This window comes from Pseudophryne corroboree, chromosome 2 (genome assembly GCF_028390025.1).
Source record: "Pseudophryne corroboree isolate aPseCor3 chromosome 2, aPseCor3.hap2, whole genome shotgun sequence".
NCBI classification, from domain to species: Eukaryota; Metazoa; Chordata; class Amphibia; order Anura; family Myobatrachidae; genus Pseudophryne; species Pseudophryne corroboree.
In genome coordinates, this window is record NC_086445.1 from 695,030,849 (window position 1) to 695,049,355 (window position 18,507).

The 18,507-nt window shown below is 47.5% G+C and overlaps 1 protein-coding gene across 15 annotated transcripts in view; it reads left to right on the forward strand.

Annotated features, from left to right (window-relative positions):
• The window catches only part of PLEKHA6 (pleckstrin homology domain containing A6), a 296,849-nt gene that overhangs the window by 195,207 nt on the left and 83,135 nt on the right, over positions 1-18,507 (forward strand). For 13 of the 15 annotated variants that reach the window (XM_063955254.1, XM_063955247.1, XM_063955242.1 and 10 more), the window contains one exon: positions 656-831. In XM_063955254.1, the coding sequence (XP_063811324.1) occupies positions 656-831 (176 nt within the window). The remainder of the gene's footprint in view (positions 1-655; positions 832-18,507) is intronic. The other 2 variants (XM_063955245.1, XM_063955256.1) reach the window with 1 other exon arrangement.

Sequence of the window (18,507 nt, forward strand, 5' to 3'; positions counted from 1 at the left end):
TGTGCTGGTGAGAGGATCCCATGGAACGTACCCCTGCCAAGAGCCTGCCCCCTGCAGAGTCGCTGTGCTAGGTAGTAAGTCCTGCTGTACCTGCTGCATGCTCACATTACCCACCCACTGCCTGGCACAGGCCAAACCTGCATGCTGCATGAACATTGGTGTGATACACAGACATGCATGCAGCCAGTCAGTGTGCCCTTTGCTTGAGGATGGCTAGTGACTTTAGTTGACATTACATTGGAAAATGTGACTTTCTGCGTAGTGCACTGGGAATTCATGCATGGGTAATTACATTCAGATAACCAATGGCATAAATAAGTATTTGGTGAATGTTTAACAGAAGAAGGAACAAAATGTATAAACATCAGCTACTTTTTCGACTGTTAAAATATTGTTTTTTTTCTACTGTGCTTAAATTGTAGCACATTTGTGCAATGAGAGATTTACTGTGTCACACAGAGAAAAACTGGACAACACGGTCACATATATTGATATAATATAATTGTTTAGCATACCCAAGGACATAAAAAAGAAAACACATGGGAGAAATTTTGGGGAATCTTTAACTATACCTGTATTTCTTTGCATGTTAAACTATTATTTTGTATTCATTACTTTGTTCCCTGACTCCTGCACACCTATCTTGTCCCCACAGGTAACAGTGTGCTGGGTGGGGGATGAAACTCTCCATAACGAAGCCCAAATGTCTCGACAGGCAGAGCACGCTGGCATCCGCACTTATTACTTTAGTGCAGAGAGCAGAGAAGAGCAGGAGTCTTGGGTGCGAGTAATGGGGGAGGCATCGCAAGTCCAGAACCCTCCCACTCCTAGGTCAGTTTCCAGATATTGATGTCTCTCACCCCATGCTAGCTAACACATGAGTGTTGGCTACTACACTTGTTTTTTAATTACTTTTAGGGCTACATCTACACTATAACCGGCTATTTGTGCAAAACACAAATTCTACTGAGTAAGAGTCTATACAGATGTACTATTTAGTAAGAACAGTATATGGCTGCAAGTTTAGCTGACTATCTGGAAGTATTTGAATTGCGTTTACTTTGAGGCATTTTTCGCAGGACACATAAAACAATACAAGAGGCTGATGCAGAGTAAGTACTATGCTAGTTGGAGTAGCATACCTTATGTGGATTTTTACCTCTGGAGCCCAGAACAGTGGGAACACAAATATGTGCGTATGTAGATTTGCATAATGTAAGCTAAGTACAGTAAAGGAGTCTGCGTACAATTGCGAACAGGTGCTGACTGGTAAAAAGACTATATATGCCATATTATACAGTGCATCCGGAAAGTATTCACAGCGCTTCACTTTTTCCACATTTTGTTATGTTACAGCATTATTCCAAAATGGAATAAATTCATTTCTTCCATCAAAATTGTATACACAATACTTCATAATGACAATGTGAAAAAAAGTTTTTTTTAGATTTTTGCAAATTTATTAAAACTAAAAAACTATGAAATCTCATGTATATAAGTATTCACAGCCTTTGCTCAAAACTTTGTTGATGCACTTTTGGCAGCAATCGCAGCCTCAAGTTATTTTGAATATGATGCCACAAGCGTTGCACACCTATCTTTGGGCAGTCTCGCCCATTCCTCTTTGCAGCACCTCTCAAGCTCCATCAGGTTGGATGGGAAGCGTCGGTGCACAGCCATTTTCAGATCTCTCCAGAGATGTTAAATCGGATTCAAGACTGGGCTCTGGCTAGGCTACTCAAGGACATTTACAGTGTTGTCCTGAAGCCACTACTTCCGGTCTATCCCACGTGCTGCACTCGGCCTATCTGACCACTGCCTCGTCCACCTACTCCCTGCCTATACACAGAAGCTGAGAGCTGTTAAGCCTGTCGTCAAGACTGTTAAGAAATGGACCAATGAGGCTAAGATGAAGCTCCAGGCCTGCTTCGACTGCACGGAATGGGGGGTCTTCGAAGCCTCGGCAACCGACCTGAACGACCTGACAGACACTGTCACATTCTACATCAGCTACTGTGAGGACATGTACCTACCAAGACTTACCGCATTTACAACAACAACAAGCCCTGGTTCAACGCCCAGCTCAGGCAACTTCGTTGGGCCAAAGAGGAGGCCTTTAGCAGCGGTGACAGAGCACTATACAACCGAACAAGGAACTCTCTGACTAAAGAAATCAGGCTAGACAAGCTGACAAACGATCTCTCCACCAATGACCCCGTATCTGTATTGAAAGGAATGCAATCCATAACCAACTACAAGAAAAAAAACGAAGTCCACCACCATGCACCAAGACCTAGCAGATGAGCTGAACCACTTTTATTGCAGGTTCGCAAAAGAAGTCCCCTGCGACCCAAACAATCAACTCTACGATGCCCCGAACACCGACGGCCAACTCCAGGCACTGCAAGTCTCCCAAGAAGAGGTGGAGGCATTGTTCAAAAGGGCCAAACCCAGGAAAGCTCCAGGGTCCTGACGGAGTGTCACCATCTGCCCTAAGAGCATGTGTGGGTCAGCTCGCCGCCATATTCACCAAGCTCTTCAACAAATCGCTGGAGCTACAGAAAGTCCCTTCCTGCCTCAAAAGGTCTACTATCGTCCCGGTCCCCAAGAAACCCTCTATCATGAACCTGAACGACTACAGGCCGATAGCACTGATGTCTGTGGTCATGAAAACATTCGAGCGCCTGCTTTTGAATCACCTGAAAACTGTGACTGGCCCCTAACTTGACCCCCTACAGTTCGCCTATCGATCGAATCGGTGTGTCGAAGATGCAGTCAACCTGGGCCTGCACTACATTCTACAGCACCTAAACATTCCCAGTACCTACAGGAGGGTCCTGTTTGTCGATTTCAGCTCAGCCTTCAATACAGCGTTCGATACTGTACCACACATGAGACTTATCTACAAGCTACAAGAATCAGGGCTAGGAAGCACAATATGCACTTGGGTCAAAAACTGGTTAGATAATAGGGAGCAGCGCGTTGTGGTTAATGGATCTTTTTCAACTTGGACTGAAGTGCTAAGTGGTGTGCCGCAAGGCTCAGTATTAGGACCGCTATTGTTCAATATTTTCATTAACGACCTAACAGAAGGTTTAGAGAGCATGGTGTCAATTTTTGCAGATGATACCAAATTGTGTAAGGCTATAAATACAGAGGAGGTGTTAGGGTCTCCTGCTCTGTGCTGCCACGTCGTCATGGCAACCGGGAGACAAGTGCTAGCGGAGTAACCTGAGCGTAGCTGATACTCCGGTTCGGGTCTTTTGCTGTGCAGTGGTTACAGGCTCTGTGCACGGCAGGGGATCCGGTGCTGGTTTTTGTGCTCACAGTCTGTGAGGTCTGAGTGGGGTGTGGACAGCACCTGCTATATAAACCCTCTTCTCAGGTTAGGCAGATGCTGCTGAATCTTTGTTGGTTAGTCAGTTCCTGAAAGCTAGCTAGTACTGTGTAAACTTTGTATTTGTTTGTTGCTTACTGCAAATAGGCCTTGGGATTTGGTATTACACTCTGCCAATCCAGACCTAGCAGTAAGACTGGAGTCAGTCGTTTAACCTGCTGGGGTTCTTTTGCTACTCTGTGAACCTAGCAAGTTTGCGGCTGTATTCTCAGACTTGCCTGCCAAAATCCTTTCTCACTGTGCAAGGTGTTCAGGTGTCAGTTTAGTGGCAGTAAGGTGAACCAGTGCACTGCAAGTGAGGACTAGGATTGTGGAGACTCTCCTTGTGTCTATTATTCCATCTCTGACCAAGGAGTTTACTGCCACACCCGTTGGTAACCCTTTAGGGTTTTGCTGTTGCCCTTAGCAACAGCATTTCGGGTTCTCTACGTATTAAATCACAACATCTCGCTTCTTTCCATCTGAGCATTCCTAATACTAGGGAGACACCCAGTTTCTTAGCCTTTGGGCTTCTCTGTTCACTTTGTATTTATTTTGTTACCCTATCACCTTCTATGTATGTAATGTCATATTCCCCAGTCTGTCTGTGAGTTCATTTGTTTTGCATCCCTCTCCGTTCAGACACCAGTACATTCTTGCTGGCACTGGTGTGCATAACATATTCAGCAGCCAAATACTCCTGTTGAAATTTTGTGGGAATATGGAGCATACCCCTCAAAATACTTTGCAACAGGTGGTCGATCAGGTGCCGGTCCTGACTCGACAATTTAATGATTTGTCCATTAAAATGCACACCTCGCAGGCCGCTGGCGGAGCTCCCGCAGCAGCAGTGCATTCAGGGGTTAAGGAGCCGAAAGTAAATCTCCCGAATCGTTTTTCTGGAGATCGCTCGCAGTTCTTTTGTTTCAAGGAGAGCTGCAAGCTATATTTCCAGCTTAGGCCTCAGTCTTCTGGGTCGGAGATTCAGCGGGTGGGCATAGTGATTTCCTTGCTACAAGGAGACCCACAGGTCTGGGCATATGGGTTGCAGCCTGACTGTCCGTCGCTTAAAAGTGTTGATGCTTTTTTTTACGGCACTGGGCATGTTGTATGATGACCCTGACAAGACGGCCTCAGCCGAGGCTCAGATTTCGATCCTTAAGCAAGGGCGAAGGCCAGTTGAGGTTTATTGTACGGAGTTTCGGAGGTTGGCCCATGATACCCAGTGGAATGACCCAGCCCTGAGACACCAGTACCGAAGAGGTCTTTCTAACCAGTTAAAAGACCAACTGGTACAATATCCCTTGCCTGATAGCTTGGATCAGCTCATGCAGTTATCCATTCGGGTGGATAGACGGCTGAGAGAGCGCAGGCTTGAAAGGGAGACCGAGGTTTCCTTTCCCAAGGGAACCTCAGACTCTGAGGAATTTTCCGAGGAGCCTATGCAGATTGGGGCTACCCGCCTCTCCTCGCGTGAGAAGACGCGGAGGAGACAGCAGGGGTTATGTTTGTACTGTGGGAATAAAGGTCATGTGGTAGTATCATGCCCAGAAAAGCCGGAAAACTTCAGGGCCTGAGGGTGATGGGAAATATCCTGTCAGGCCAGAAGTCAGAATTTCCCAAGAAGACTTTTATCATTCCGGTGACCTTGAAGATCCTCGGTCAAACTGTCAAGACTGAGGCCTTTGTGGACAGTGGGGCCGACGGGGTTTTTATGGACCGCCAATTCGCCCTGAAACACTCTGTTCCCTTAGTACCCTTGGCATCGGAAATTGAGATTTGTGGGTTAAACGGGGAACCATTATCCCAGGGTAAAATTACCTCTTGCACTAGCCAGATTTCTTTGTTTATTGGAGCCACACACTCTGAAAAATTGTCCTTTTATGTGACTGTCTACTTTTGCCCCATTGGTGTTGGGGTTACCCTGGTTAAGGGCCCACAATCCTCAATTTGACTGGGTCTCTGGGGAGATTCTTAGTTGGGGTACTGATTGTTTCAGGAGTTGCTTGAGCCTTCCAGTCAGGCTTTCGCAGCTAAGTTTGCCAGGATTGCCAGGATGTTATGCAGATTTTGCGGACGTGTTCTCCAAAAGAGTTGCAGAGGTACTACCTCCCCATCGCCCCTATGACTGTGCCATTGATTTGTTGCCGAATGCTAAGCTTCCCAAGAGCAGGTTGTACTCCCTGTCACGTCCTGAGACTCAGGCTATGGCAGAGTACATTCAGGAGAACTTGGCTAAGGGATTTATCAGACCTTCACAGTCTCCAGTTGGGTCGGGGTTCTTCTTCGTGGGTAAAAAGGATGGTTCGTTGCGACCCTGCATCGACTTCAGGGAATTGAACCGTATCACGATTAAAAACTCATACCCACTGCCTCTCATTTCGGTCTTGTTTGACCAGCTTCGTACTGCCACCATTTTTTCCAAGATTGACCTACGCGGTGCGTACAATCTAATCCGAATAAGAGAGGGGGATGAATGGAAGACTGCCTTTAATACCCACTCAGGGCATTATGAATATTTGGTGATGCCTTTTGGGCTCTGTAATGCCCCGGCAGTCTTCCAGGACTTCATGAACGATGTGCTCAGGGAATATTTGGATAGATTCTTAGTTGTATACTTAGATGACATCCTAATCTTCTCCCATTCCCTGGAGGAACATCGGAAGCATGTACGCTTAGTCCTCCAGAAACTCAGAGACCACCGGCTTGGGGCGAAGCTGGAGAAGTGCGAATTTGAAGTTCAGCAAATCGCATTTCTAGGATATATTATCTCCCCAGAAGGTTTCCAAATGGAGGGTTCCAAGGTACAGGCAGTCCTGGATTGGGTGCAGCCCACTAGTTTGAAGGCGCTTCAGCGTTTTTTGGGCTTTGCGAATTTTTATAGACGATTTATCGCTGGATTTTCGTCTATAGTGGCGCCCTTGGTGGCACTCACTAAGAAAGGGGCGGATGTTGCTCACTGGTCTTGTGAGGCCAAAGCGGCTTTTGCCCGTCTCAAAAGGGCATTTGTCTCGGCCAAGGTGCTGCGACACCCAGATCCAGAGCGTCCTTTTGTGGTGGAGGTGGATGCCTCTGAGATGGGTATTGGGGCAGTGCTCTCTCAGATGGGGGTGTCTGATAATCGCCTTCATCCCTGTGCTTACTTTTCCCGTAAATTTTCGCCTGCCGAGATGAATTATGACGTGGGTAACCGGGAATTGTTGGCTATTAAGGATGCACTCGAGGAGTGGAGACACTGGCTTGAGGGGGCTAAGTTTGTGGTCTCAATTCTCACCGACCATAAGAATTTGGCATATTTAGAGTCAGCGAAGCGCCTCAATGCCAGGCAGGCACGATGGGCTTTGTTTTTTGCTCGCTTTAATTTTTTGATAACATATCGCCCTGGGTCAAAAAACATCAAGGCTGATGCGCTCTCGCAGAGTTTTGCTCCAATCCAGGAGACCACCGAGGAGCCATTGCCCATTGTGTCCCCATCATGTATTAAAGTGGGCATTACCCAGGACCTCTTGTCATTAGTCCTTAGAGCACAGGAGCAGGCTCCTCCAGACCTTCTGGTAGGTCTTTTGTTTGTGCCTCCTAGGTTAAGACAGCGAGTGTTCCTGGAATTCCATGCCAAGAAGTCGGCAGGTCACCCGGGTATTGCCAGAACTCGGGAGTTGCTATCTAGGGCGGTGTGGTGGCCCTCGGTGGCTAGGGATGTGGATCAGTGGGTTCGGGCATGTGACATCTGTGCCCGAAATAAGACTCCTAGAGGGGTTCCTGTTGGCCCATTACATCCACTCTCTATCCCATCTAAGCCATGGACCCACATTTCAATGGATTTTGTGGTGGACTTGCCCAAATCCTCGGGGATGACAGCCATCTGGGTTGTCGTTGACAGGTTTTCGAAGATGGCGCACTTCGTTCCATTGGTTGGGCTGCCATCGGCCAGACGCCTGTCTGAATTATTTATGCTGCATGTTGTGCGCCTCCACGAGTTGCCACTTGATGTGGTCTCTGACCGCGGATCCCAGTTTGTGGCCAAATTCTGGAGGGCATTTTGTTCCGATCTCCAGATTTCTGTCAGCTTGTCGTCAGGCTACCATCCGCAGTCTAATGGGCAGACTGAAAGGGTGAACCAGTCCTTGGAGCAGTTCCTCAGGTGTTATGTCTCCCAGTGTCAGACTGACTGGGTTGCTCATCTGTCCATGGCGGAGTTTGCCTATAACAACGCGGCTCACTCTGCTACAGGGATCTCTCCCTTCCTTTGTGTGTATGGGCATCATCCTAAGGCCAATTCTTTTGACCCCCGGGACTCCACGCCTGGTGGTTCCTCTGTGGTTTCGGTCCTTAGAGGTATTTGGAGGAAAGTGAAGAAAGCCCTTGTGTCTGTGTCATTAGTGACCAAAAGAGTTTTTGATAAGCGGAAAAGACCCTGCAGCTTCAAATTAGGAGACTTCGTCTGGTTGTCTACCAAGAATTTGAAGTTGAGACAGCCATGTCATAAGTTAGGCCCCCGGTTCATCGGTCCTTATAAGATCACTAGGGTTATCAATCCGGTGGAATTTCAGTTAGATCTACCCCGTTCTTTGGGTATCAATAAAACATTTCATTGTTCCCTTTTAAAACGGGCGATTAGTAATCCTTCTTCCAGTGGAAGACCTTCCCCTCTTCTGATACGTGGCCAGAGGGAGTTTGTTGTTGAAAGGATTCTTGACTCCAAGATGGTTCGGGGTCGGCTGTCATTTTTGGTGCACTGGAAGGGGTATGGCCCGGAGGAGCGGTCGTGGGTGCGCAGTTGTGATCTTCATGCCCCCAGACTGTTATGCTCTTTCTTCTCGCAGTTCCCCGATAAACCCGGTGGTAGGGGTTCTTTGACCCCTCGTTAGAGGGGGGGTACTGTTAGGGTCTCCTGCTCTGTGCTGCCACGTCGTCATGGCAACCGGGAGACAAGTGCTAGCGGAGTAACCTGAGCGTAGCTGATACTCCGGTTCTAGTCTTTTGCTGTGCAGTGGTTACAGGCTCTGTGCACGGCAGGGGATCCGGTGCTGGTTTTTGTGCTCACAGTCTGTGAGGTCTGAGTGGGGCATGGACAGCACCTGCTATATAAACCCTCTTCTCAGGTTAGGCAGATGCTGCTGAATCTTTGTTGGTTAGTCAGTTCCTGAAAGCTAGCTAGTACTGTGTAAACTTTGTATTTGTTTGTTGCTTACTGCAAATAGGCCTTGGGATTTGGTATTACACTCTGCCAATCCAGACCTAGCAGTAAGACTGGAGTCAGTCGTTTAACCTGCTGGGGTTCTTTTGCTACTCTGTGAACCTAGCAAGTTTGCGGCTGTATTCTCAGACTTGCCTGCCAAAATCCTTTCTCACTGTGCAAGGTGTTAAGGTGTCAGTTTAGTGGCAGTAAGCTGAACCAGTGCACTGCAAGTGAGGACTAGGATTGTGGAGACTCTCCTTGTGTCTATTATTCCATCTCTGACCAAGGTGTTTACTGCCACACCCGTTGGTAACCCTTTAGGGTTTTGCTGTTGCCCTTAGCAACAGCATTTCGGGTTCTCTACGTATTAAATCACAACATCTCGCTTCTTTCCATCTGAGCATTCCTAATACTAGGGAGACACCCAGTTTCTTAGCCTTTGGGCTTCTCTGTTCACTTTGTGTTTATTTTGTTACCCTATCACCTTCTATGTATGTAATGTCATATTCCCCAGTCTGTCTGTGAGTTCATTTGTTTTGCATCCCTCTCCGTTCAGACACCAGTACATTCTTGCTGGCACTGGTGTGCATAACAGGAGGATGCCGAGTCTCTTCAGAACGACTTAGTTAAATTAGAAGCATGGGCAGCCAAATGGAGAATGCGCTTCAACACAGGCAAGTGTAAGGTAATGCACTGTGGTAACAAGAACAAAAATTACACCTACCTACTAAATGGGGTAAAATTAGGGGATTCTGTACTGGAAAAGGACTTGGGTGTCCTCATAGATAGCAAGCTAAGCAGTAGTACCCAAAGTAGGACTGCAGCAAAGAAGGCTAATAAGATATTAGCATGCATAAAAAGGGGTATTGATGCTAGGGACGAGAGTATTATACTCCCGTTATATAAATCACTAGTGAGGCCACACCTTGAATACTGTGTACAATTCTGGGCACCGTACTACAAAAAGGATATCCTCGAGCTTGAAAAGGTACAGAGGAGGGCGACCAAACTAATTAAGGGCATGGAGACGATGGAATACAAGGAAAGGCTTGAAAGACTAGGCATGTTTACATTGGAAAAGCGGAGACTAAGAGGGGATATGATCAACATCTACAAATATATAAGGAGACAATACACAGAGCTTGCGCGGGACCTGTTTTTGGTTAGATCAACACAGAGGACTCGTGGATACTCGCTCAGGTTAGAGGAGAGGAGATTCCGCACAATACGGCGTAAAGGCTTTTTCACGGTAAGGACAATACGTGTTTGGAATTCCCTGCCCGAGGGAGTTGTAATGGCGGAATCTGTCAACACCTTTAAGAATGGGTTAGATAAATTCCTAATGGATAAGGATATCCAGGGGTATGGTGCATAGTCATGCATTATAGTTACTATAAATAGGTATAAAATGCAACGGCTGACAGCAGCATCAGTCAGAAATTTTAGTCAAATCATCATGCATAGGAGACCACAAATAGGTTGAACTCGATGGACAATTGTCTTTTTTCAACCTCAGATACTATGTTACTATGTTACTATGTTACAATCGTCCCCAGCATCCTCCACCCCAAATTACTTTGCATAGGGGTCCCAGAAGCTACCTGTTCCTGGATAGTAGACTTCCTGACAGATAGGACACAGGTGGTGAAAGCGGGGGAATTCACCTCTCAAGCGCAGTCCATTAGTACAGGGCCCCTCAGGGCTGTGTCCTCTCACCCCTGCTCTTCTCCCTGTACACAAATGACTGCACCTCAAAGGCGCAATCAGTAAAGATCATCAAATTCGCCGATGACACCACCGTCATCGGCCTCATCAAGGACGGGGATGAATCGGCCTACAGACGGGAAGTAGACCGGTTGGCCCAGTGGTGCATCCACAACAACCTTGAGCTCAACCCCCTCAAAACTGTTGAGATGATAGTGGACATCAGGAAGAAGTCTGCTAGTGCACCCCCGCTAACGATTGCTGACAGTGTGGTATCGCTAGTAGACTCCTTCAAGTTTCTAGGGACCACAATCTCCTGGAACCTTAAATGGGGGTCTAACGCTGACGCCACTGTCGGGAAAGCGCAGCAGAGATTGTTCTTCCTCAGGCAATTAGGGAAGTTCAACATCCCACAGAAGCTTCTGCTTCTCTTCTACTCCGCGATTGTGGAGTCAGTACTGTGTTCCTCGATACTGGTATGGTGCAGCTCCGCCAGCACGAGGGACAGACGCAGGCTCCAAAAGGTGGTCAGAACCACAGAGAAGATCATCGGGGCCGACCTTCCCTCAGTCCAGGACCTGTACCTGTCCAGAGCTAAAAAGCGGGCAACGAAGATAGTAAAGGACCAGCTACACCCCGGCCACAGCACATTTAACTTGCTTCCTTCAGGCAGGCGTTACAGGGCCGTCCCCGCCAGGTCCACCAGATGCTTCAAAAGTTTCTTTCCCCGAGTGGTCCACCTGCCGAACTCCTGAACATTGACTGAGTAGACGTACATGTAACTCACTTGTGTACCTACGGTATTCCTATCTGTATGACTTTACTTGCCCCCCTCCCCACCTGCTTATCTGTAACCTACTTGGCTGTTGTATAGCAAACCGAAGACAAATTCCTAGTATATGCAAGTATACCTGGCCAATAAAGCTGATTCTGATTCTCCTTTGATATCTTGGCTGTGTGCTTAGGGTCGTTGTCCTGCTGAAAGATGAACCGTCGCTCCAGTCTGAAGTCAAGAGCACTCTGGAGCAGGTTTTCATCCAGGATGTCTCTGTACATTGCTGCATTTATCTTTCCCTCTATCCTGACTAGTCTCCCAGTTCCTGCCGCTGAAAAACATCCCCACAGCATTATGGTGCCCCCACCATGCCTCACTGTAGGGATGGCATTGGCCTTGTGATGAGCAGTGCCTGGTTTCCTCCAAACATGACGCCTGGCATTCACGCCAAAGAGTTCAATCTTTGTCTCATCAGATCAGAGAATTTTGTTTCTCATGGTCTGAGAGTCCTTCAGGTGCATTTTGGCAAACTCCAGGCGGGCTGCCATGTGCTTTTTACTAAGGAGTGGCTTCCGTCTGGCCACTCTACCATACAGGCCTGATTGGTCGATTGCTGCAGATATGGTTGTCCTTCTGGAAGGTTCTCCTCTTTCCACAGAGGAATGCTGTAGCTCTGACAGGGTGACCATAGGGTACTTGGTCACCTCCCTGACTAGGGCCCTTCTCCCCCGATCGCTCAGTTTAGAACTTCTTCCATTTACGGATGATGGAGGCCTCTGTGCTCATTGGGACCTTCAAAGCAGCAGATATTTTTCTGTACCCTTCTCCAGATTTGTTCCTCGAGACAGTTCTGTCTCGGAGGTCTACAGACAATTCATTTGACTTCATGCATGGTTTGTGCTCAGACATGCACTGTCAAGTGTGGGACCTTATATAGACAGGTGTGTGCCTTTCCAAATAATTTCCAGTCAATTGACTTTACCACAGGTGGACTCCAATTAAGCTGTAGGAACATCTCAAGGATAATCAGTGGAAACAGGATGCACCTGAGCCTAATTTTGAGCTTCATGGCAGAGGCTGTGAATACTTATGTACATGTGATTTCTTATTTTTTTTATTTTGAATAAATTTGCTAAAATCTCAAAAAAACTTTTTCCACATTGTTATTATGGGGTGTGTAGAAATTTGAGGGAAAACATGAATTTATTAAATTTTGGAATAAGGCTGTAACATAACAAAATGTGGAAAAAGTGAAGCGCTGTGAATACTTTCCGAATGCACTGTATGTACAGTAAGTAGGTGGTCAGGGACAGATGCAAATATTGGATAATGATCATGACAGTTGTCTGCACTGGCATTCAACTTATGGCGGTATTGAGTGCTCTGCTGACACTGATTGGTCTTCAATCACTTGGCATGTTTTATGCAGCACATTATTATAGGTTGTTTGAATTAATTAGTATCCATTCTGTAATTTAAGCTTCTAAAGTATTCCCAAATAGCACTCATTATACAGCTCTACATTTGTGAAAGTTTAGTCAGAGGTGTTTTAATAGTACACCTATTCATTAAGGCAAATATCTAAAGAGATCATCATGTTTCAGCAGTTCACTGCATAAAAGCATGCAGACTTTGTCAAGAGGTTCAGTTGTTGTTCAGAACAAACACCAGAATAGGGCAGAAATGTGATCTAAGGGGGTCATTCCGAGTTGATCCCTCACTGCCGTTTTTTGCAGCGCAGCGAACAAGTTACTACTGCACATGCGTATGCACCGCAATGCGCAGGTGCATCATACGGCTACAAAGCGGATCGTTGCTGGGCGATGGATTTAACGAAGAATCCATTCGCACAGCCGATCGCAAGGAGATTGATCGGAAGAGGGCGTTTGTGGGTGTCAACTGACCGTTTTCTGGGAGTGGTGCAGCGAGCGCAGGCGTGTCCAGGCGTTTGGAGGGCGGATGTCTGACGTAATTCCGGGACCTGCAACGCTGGATTCATCGCACAGGGTAAGAAACTCTTACCCTAGTCTTGTTCTACACAAAACGTTTTTTGCATAGCAGGGCTGCACAAGCGATCGCAGCCTTGCTATGCAAAAATACACTCCCCCATAGGCGGCGTTAGTTGATTGCACAGGCTGTACAAAGTTGCAGCATGCAATCAACTCGGAATGACCCTCTAAGGGCCTAATTCTGAGTTGATCGCAGCAGCAAATTTGTTAGCAGTTGGGCAAAACCATGTGCACTGCAGGGGGGACAGATATAACATGTTCAGAGAGAGTTAGATTTGGGTGGGGTGTATTCAAACTGAAATCTAAATTGCAGTGTAAAAATAAAGCAGTCCGTATTTACCCTGCACAGAAACAAAACAAAATAACCCACCCAAATCTAACTCTCTCTGCAAATGTTATATCTGCCCCACCTGCAGTGCACATGGCTTTGCCCAATTGCTAACAAACTTGCTGCTGCGATCAACTCAGAATTACCCCCTAAGGGGGTAATTCCAAGTTGATCGCAGCAGGACATTTTTTAGCAGTTGGGCAAAACCATGTGCACTGCAGGGGGGCAGATATAACACGTGCAGAAAGAGTTAGATTTGGGCGGGTTATAGTGTTTCTGTGCAGGGTAAATACTGGCTGCTTTATTTTTACACTGCAATTTAGATTGCAGATTTAACTCACCACACCCAAATCTAACTCTCTCTGCACATGTTATATCTGCCTCCCCTGCAGTGCACATGGTTTTGCCCAACTGCTAAAAAATTTCCTGCTGCAATCAACTTGGAATTACCCCCTAAGTGAGCTCTTGTACAACAGTTTGAGAGAACGTTACGCAAAGCAGAAAACATCCAGTGAGCGACAGCTCTGTGGGTGAAAAAGTAATGTCAATGAGAGAGGTCAGAGGAGAATGATCAGCCTGGTTCAATATGACAAGATGGCCACAATAACTGAAATGATCCAATAAATGATGTCCATCCACATGGGTTTGCCTCCTGTTAATGAAAAAGAAGATACAGGCCATGGTGGTCACAGACTTACCAACACTGGAGAGTGGAAGACTGGAAAACATCACCCTGTCTGATAAATCTCATTTTATACCTCAACATGCATATGGTAGGTCAGCATGAATTCATGGGTATATTCTGCCCTGTGTTAGCAGGTCAGGCTGCTGGGGGTGGGGAAATGATGTGGGGAATGTTTTCTTGTCACACATAGGTGCGTGCCTTTGGCTCTTTGGTAGTCCTGACACTGTACACATCATCTGAAGCTGGTTTAACTAACATGTCAATGAGTTATGTGTATTCTGATGGCCTGAACTCATCCATCAGAGAGCATCAGTGGGATGTGGGGCAGTGGGAAATTTGCAGAATGAAGGGCTGATTCTGAGCTACACGCAAAGTGTTTGTATATGCGGGGAGCTGCGGAAGCCTGTTTTACTACATTATGGAAGAGCAAGACTCTGTTCACCTAATGGGGTCCATTCACCTGCAAGCAGGAAGCTGCTCCGCCCGTTGATTGTAAGCCAGCCGCTGCACTGCCATCAATAGTAATGGTACTTGCATTTGTCAAATACTAGGTGCAAGAGATACGCAAGAAACAGGCTTCCCTTCACCATTTGTATGGTCTTACATGCCCACAACACTCCTATAACATTCCCACAAGGTAGGGCAATTTCCATGTGTTCACATTGTTACCTCCCATTTCCCACCCTGAAATTTCCAATTTTACATAAATGCAGATCTTGCTGAGCTCCAATATACCGCAATATGTAAAATCTGCACATGCTCTGTATGCAAATACTTGCTGTTTGCGTCTGTAAATCCATCCCACTCAGAATCAGCCCTTAATGTGCAGCCATCAAGTCTGCTACAACTGTGTGACTCTCTCCTGACAACATGGGCCATGAACCACCAGTTTCCAGCACCATGCTCAGAGCCGGCCTTAGGCATAGGCAAACAAGACAAATGCCTAGGGCATTTGGTATGCTTAGGGGCACCAGCAGCTTCTACTGATTAAAATGATATGCGACATGCCTATATTCTGTGTGTGACTGCGGCTGTATCTGCATACGAAATGCTACATTGCAGTGTATTCCTGGAAATTACTGTAATGTAGCATTTCGTATGCAGATACAGCCGCAGTCGCACACAGAATATAGGCATGCTGCATATCATTTTAATCAGCAGAAGCTGATTGTGCATCCTAGCCACAAAGTAATGCAAATAAAATGCATTTTCATAAACAAAAGGCGCCCGACGTTAGCAGAGCTGCCAGCTGACTCATGCCAGGCATGTCCTGCAGAACTAGCGGCGGTGGTAGGGGGCACCAGCCAAAATCTTGCCTAGAGCATCATATTATTTAGGGCCGGCTCTGACCATGCTGAATACATGTCACAAAGAATTCAGACTGCTATGGGGCAAATGAGATCCCTACCTTATACTAGATAGATGTATATAATAAAGTGGTGGCCACTGAGTTCACATACTGTACATGTAAGCAGTGATACTTGTAATGTAAAATAACAGAATGTCATCTGCATAGTTGAATGATGACACTTCTGTCATAGCAGCAAACGGTAAGCAGCGAATGGTGAGCTGTAACTGACTTCCTGTGTAAACAATCTCTCTCTGGGGGCCATTCCGTGTTGATCGTAGCTGTGCTAAATTTAGCACAGCTACGATCATTCACACTGACATGCGGGGGGACGCCCAGCACAGGGCTAGTCCGCCCCGCATGTCAGTGCTGGCCTCCCCGCAGAAGTGCAAAGGCATCACACAGCGGCGATGCCTTTGCACTTCAAGAGTAGCTCCCGACCAGCGCAGCTTTAGCGTGCTGGCCGAGAGCTATTTGTCGCTCCCCGGCCCGCAGCGGCTGCGTGTGACATCACGTAGCCGCCGCGGCCCGCCCCCCCAAACGTTCCGGCCACGCCTGCGTTGGCCGGACTGCACCCCCTAAATGGCGGCTTAACGCCGGCCTCCAGCCCCCTCCCGCCCAGCGACCGCCTCTGCCTCTGAGGTGATCGCTAGGCAACGACGGCTGGCATGCGCCAGCGCACAGCGGTGCTGGCGCATGCGCAGTTCCGACCCGATCGCTGCGCTGCGATAAACTGCAGCGAGCAATCGGGTCAGAATGACCCCCTCTAACCAAATTTGTTTACGTTTTTAAAACAAAATAACAAAATATTTCTCTAACGTCCTAAGTGGATGCTGGGGACTCCGTCAGGACCATGGGGAATAGCGGCTCCGCAGGAGACAGGGCACAAAAATAAAGCTTTAGGATCAGGTGGTGTGTACTGGCTCCTCCCCCTATGACCCTCCTCCAAGCCTCAGTTAGGTTTTTGTGCCCGTCCGAGCAGGGTGCAATCTAGGTGGCTCTCCTAAAGAGCTGCTTAGAAAAAGTTTTTTAGGTTTTTTATTTTCAGTGAGTCCTGCTGGCAACAGGCTCACTGCATCGAGGGACTTAGGGGAGAGAATTTCAACTCACCTGCGTGCAGGATGGATTGGATTCTTAGGCTACTGGACACCATTAGCTCCAGAGGGAGTCGGAACACAGGTCTCACCCTGGGGTTCGTCCCGGAGCCGCGCCGCCGACCCCCCTTACAGATGCTGAAGATTGAAGGTCCGGAAACAGGCGGCAGAAGGCTCTTCAGTCTTCATGAAGGTAGCGCACAGCACTGCAGCTGTGCGCCATTGTTGTCACACACTTCACACCAGACGGTCACGGAGGGTGCAGGGCGCTGCTGGGGGCGCCCTGGGCAGCAATATATAATACCTTTTATGGCAAAAGAATACATCACATATAGCCATTGAGGCTATATGTATGTATTTAAACCATGCCAAATGTCTAAAACTCCGGGAGAAAAGCCCGCCGGAATAGGGGCGGGGCTTATTCTCCTCAGCACACAGCGCCATTTTCCTGCTCAGCTCCGCTGTGAGGAAGGCTCCCAGGACTCTCCCCTGCACTGCACTACAGAAACAGGGTAAAACAGAGAAGGGGGGCATATTTTGGCGATATTTTTATATATTTAAGCGGCTATAAGGATCAACACTTATATAGGGTTGTTCCCATATATATTATAGCGCTTGGGTGTGTGCTGGCAAACTCTCCCTCTGTCTCCCCAAAGGGCTAGTGGGGTCCTGTCTTCGATAAGAGCATTCCCTGTGTGTCTGCTGTGTGTCGGTACGTGTGTGTCGACATGTATGAGGACGATGTTGGCGTGGAGGCAGAGCAATTGCCGATAATGGTGATGTCACCCCCCAGGGAGTCGACACCGGAATGGATGGCTTTGTTTATGGAATTACGTGATAATGTCAGCACATTACAAAAATCAGTTGACGACATGAGACGGCCGGCAAACCAGTTGGTACCTGCCCAGGCGTCTCAGACACCGTCAGGGGCTGTAAAGCGCCCTTTACCTCAGTCGGTCGACACAGACCCAGACACAGACACTGAATCTAGTGTCGACGGTGATGAAACAAACGTATTTTCAAGTAGGGCCACACGTTATATGATCACGGCAATGAAGGAGGCTTTGCATATCTCTGATACTACAAGTACCACAAAAAGGGGTATTATGTGGGGGGTGAAAAAACTACCCGTAGTTTTTCCTGAATCAGAGGAATTAAATGATGTATGTGATGAAGCGTGGGTTAACCCAGATAGAAAAATGCTAATTTCAAAAAAGTTATTAGCATTATACCCTTTCCCGCCAGAGGTTAGGGCGCGCTGGGAAACACCCCCTAGGGTGGATAAGGCGCTCACACGCTTATCAAAACAAGTGGCGTTACCGTCTCCTGATACGGCCGCCCTCAAGGATCGAGCAGATAGGAGGCTGGAAACTACCTTAAAAAGTATATACACACATACTGGTGTTATACTGCGACCAGCCATCGCCTCAGCCTGGATGTGCAGTGCTGGGGTCGTCTGGTTGGATTCCCTGACTGAAAATATTGATACCCTGGATAGGGACAGTATTTTATTGACTATAGAGCAATTAAAGGATGCTTTCCTTTATATGCGAGATGCGCAGAGAGATATTTGCACTCTGGCATCGAGAGTAAATGCGATGTCCATATCTGCAAGAAGGAGTTTATGGACGCGACAGTGGTCAGGTGATGCGGATTCCAAACGACATATGGAAGTATTGCCGTATAAAGGGGAGGAATTATTGGGCGTCGGTCTATCGGATCTGGTGGCTACGGCAACTGCCGGAAAATCCACTTTTTTACCTCAGACCCCCTCCCAACAGAAAAAGACACCGTCTTTTCAGCCGCAGTCCTTTCGTTCCTATAAGAACAAGCGGACAAAAGGACAGTCATATCTGCCTCGGGGCAGAGGAAGGGGTAAGAGAGGGCAGCAAGCAGCCCCTGCCCAGGAACAGAAGCCCTCCCAGGGTTCTGCAAAGCCCTCAGCATGACGCTGGGGCCTTACAAGCGGACTCAGGAACGGTGGGGGGTCGACTCAAGAATTTCAGCGC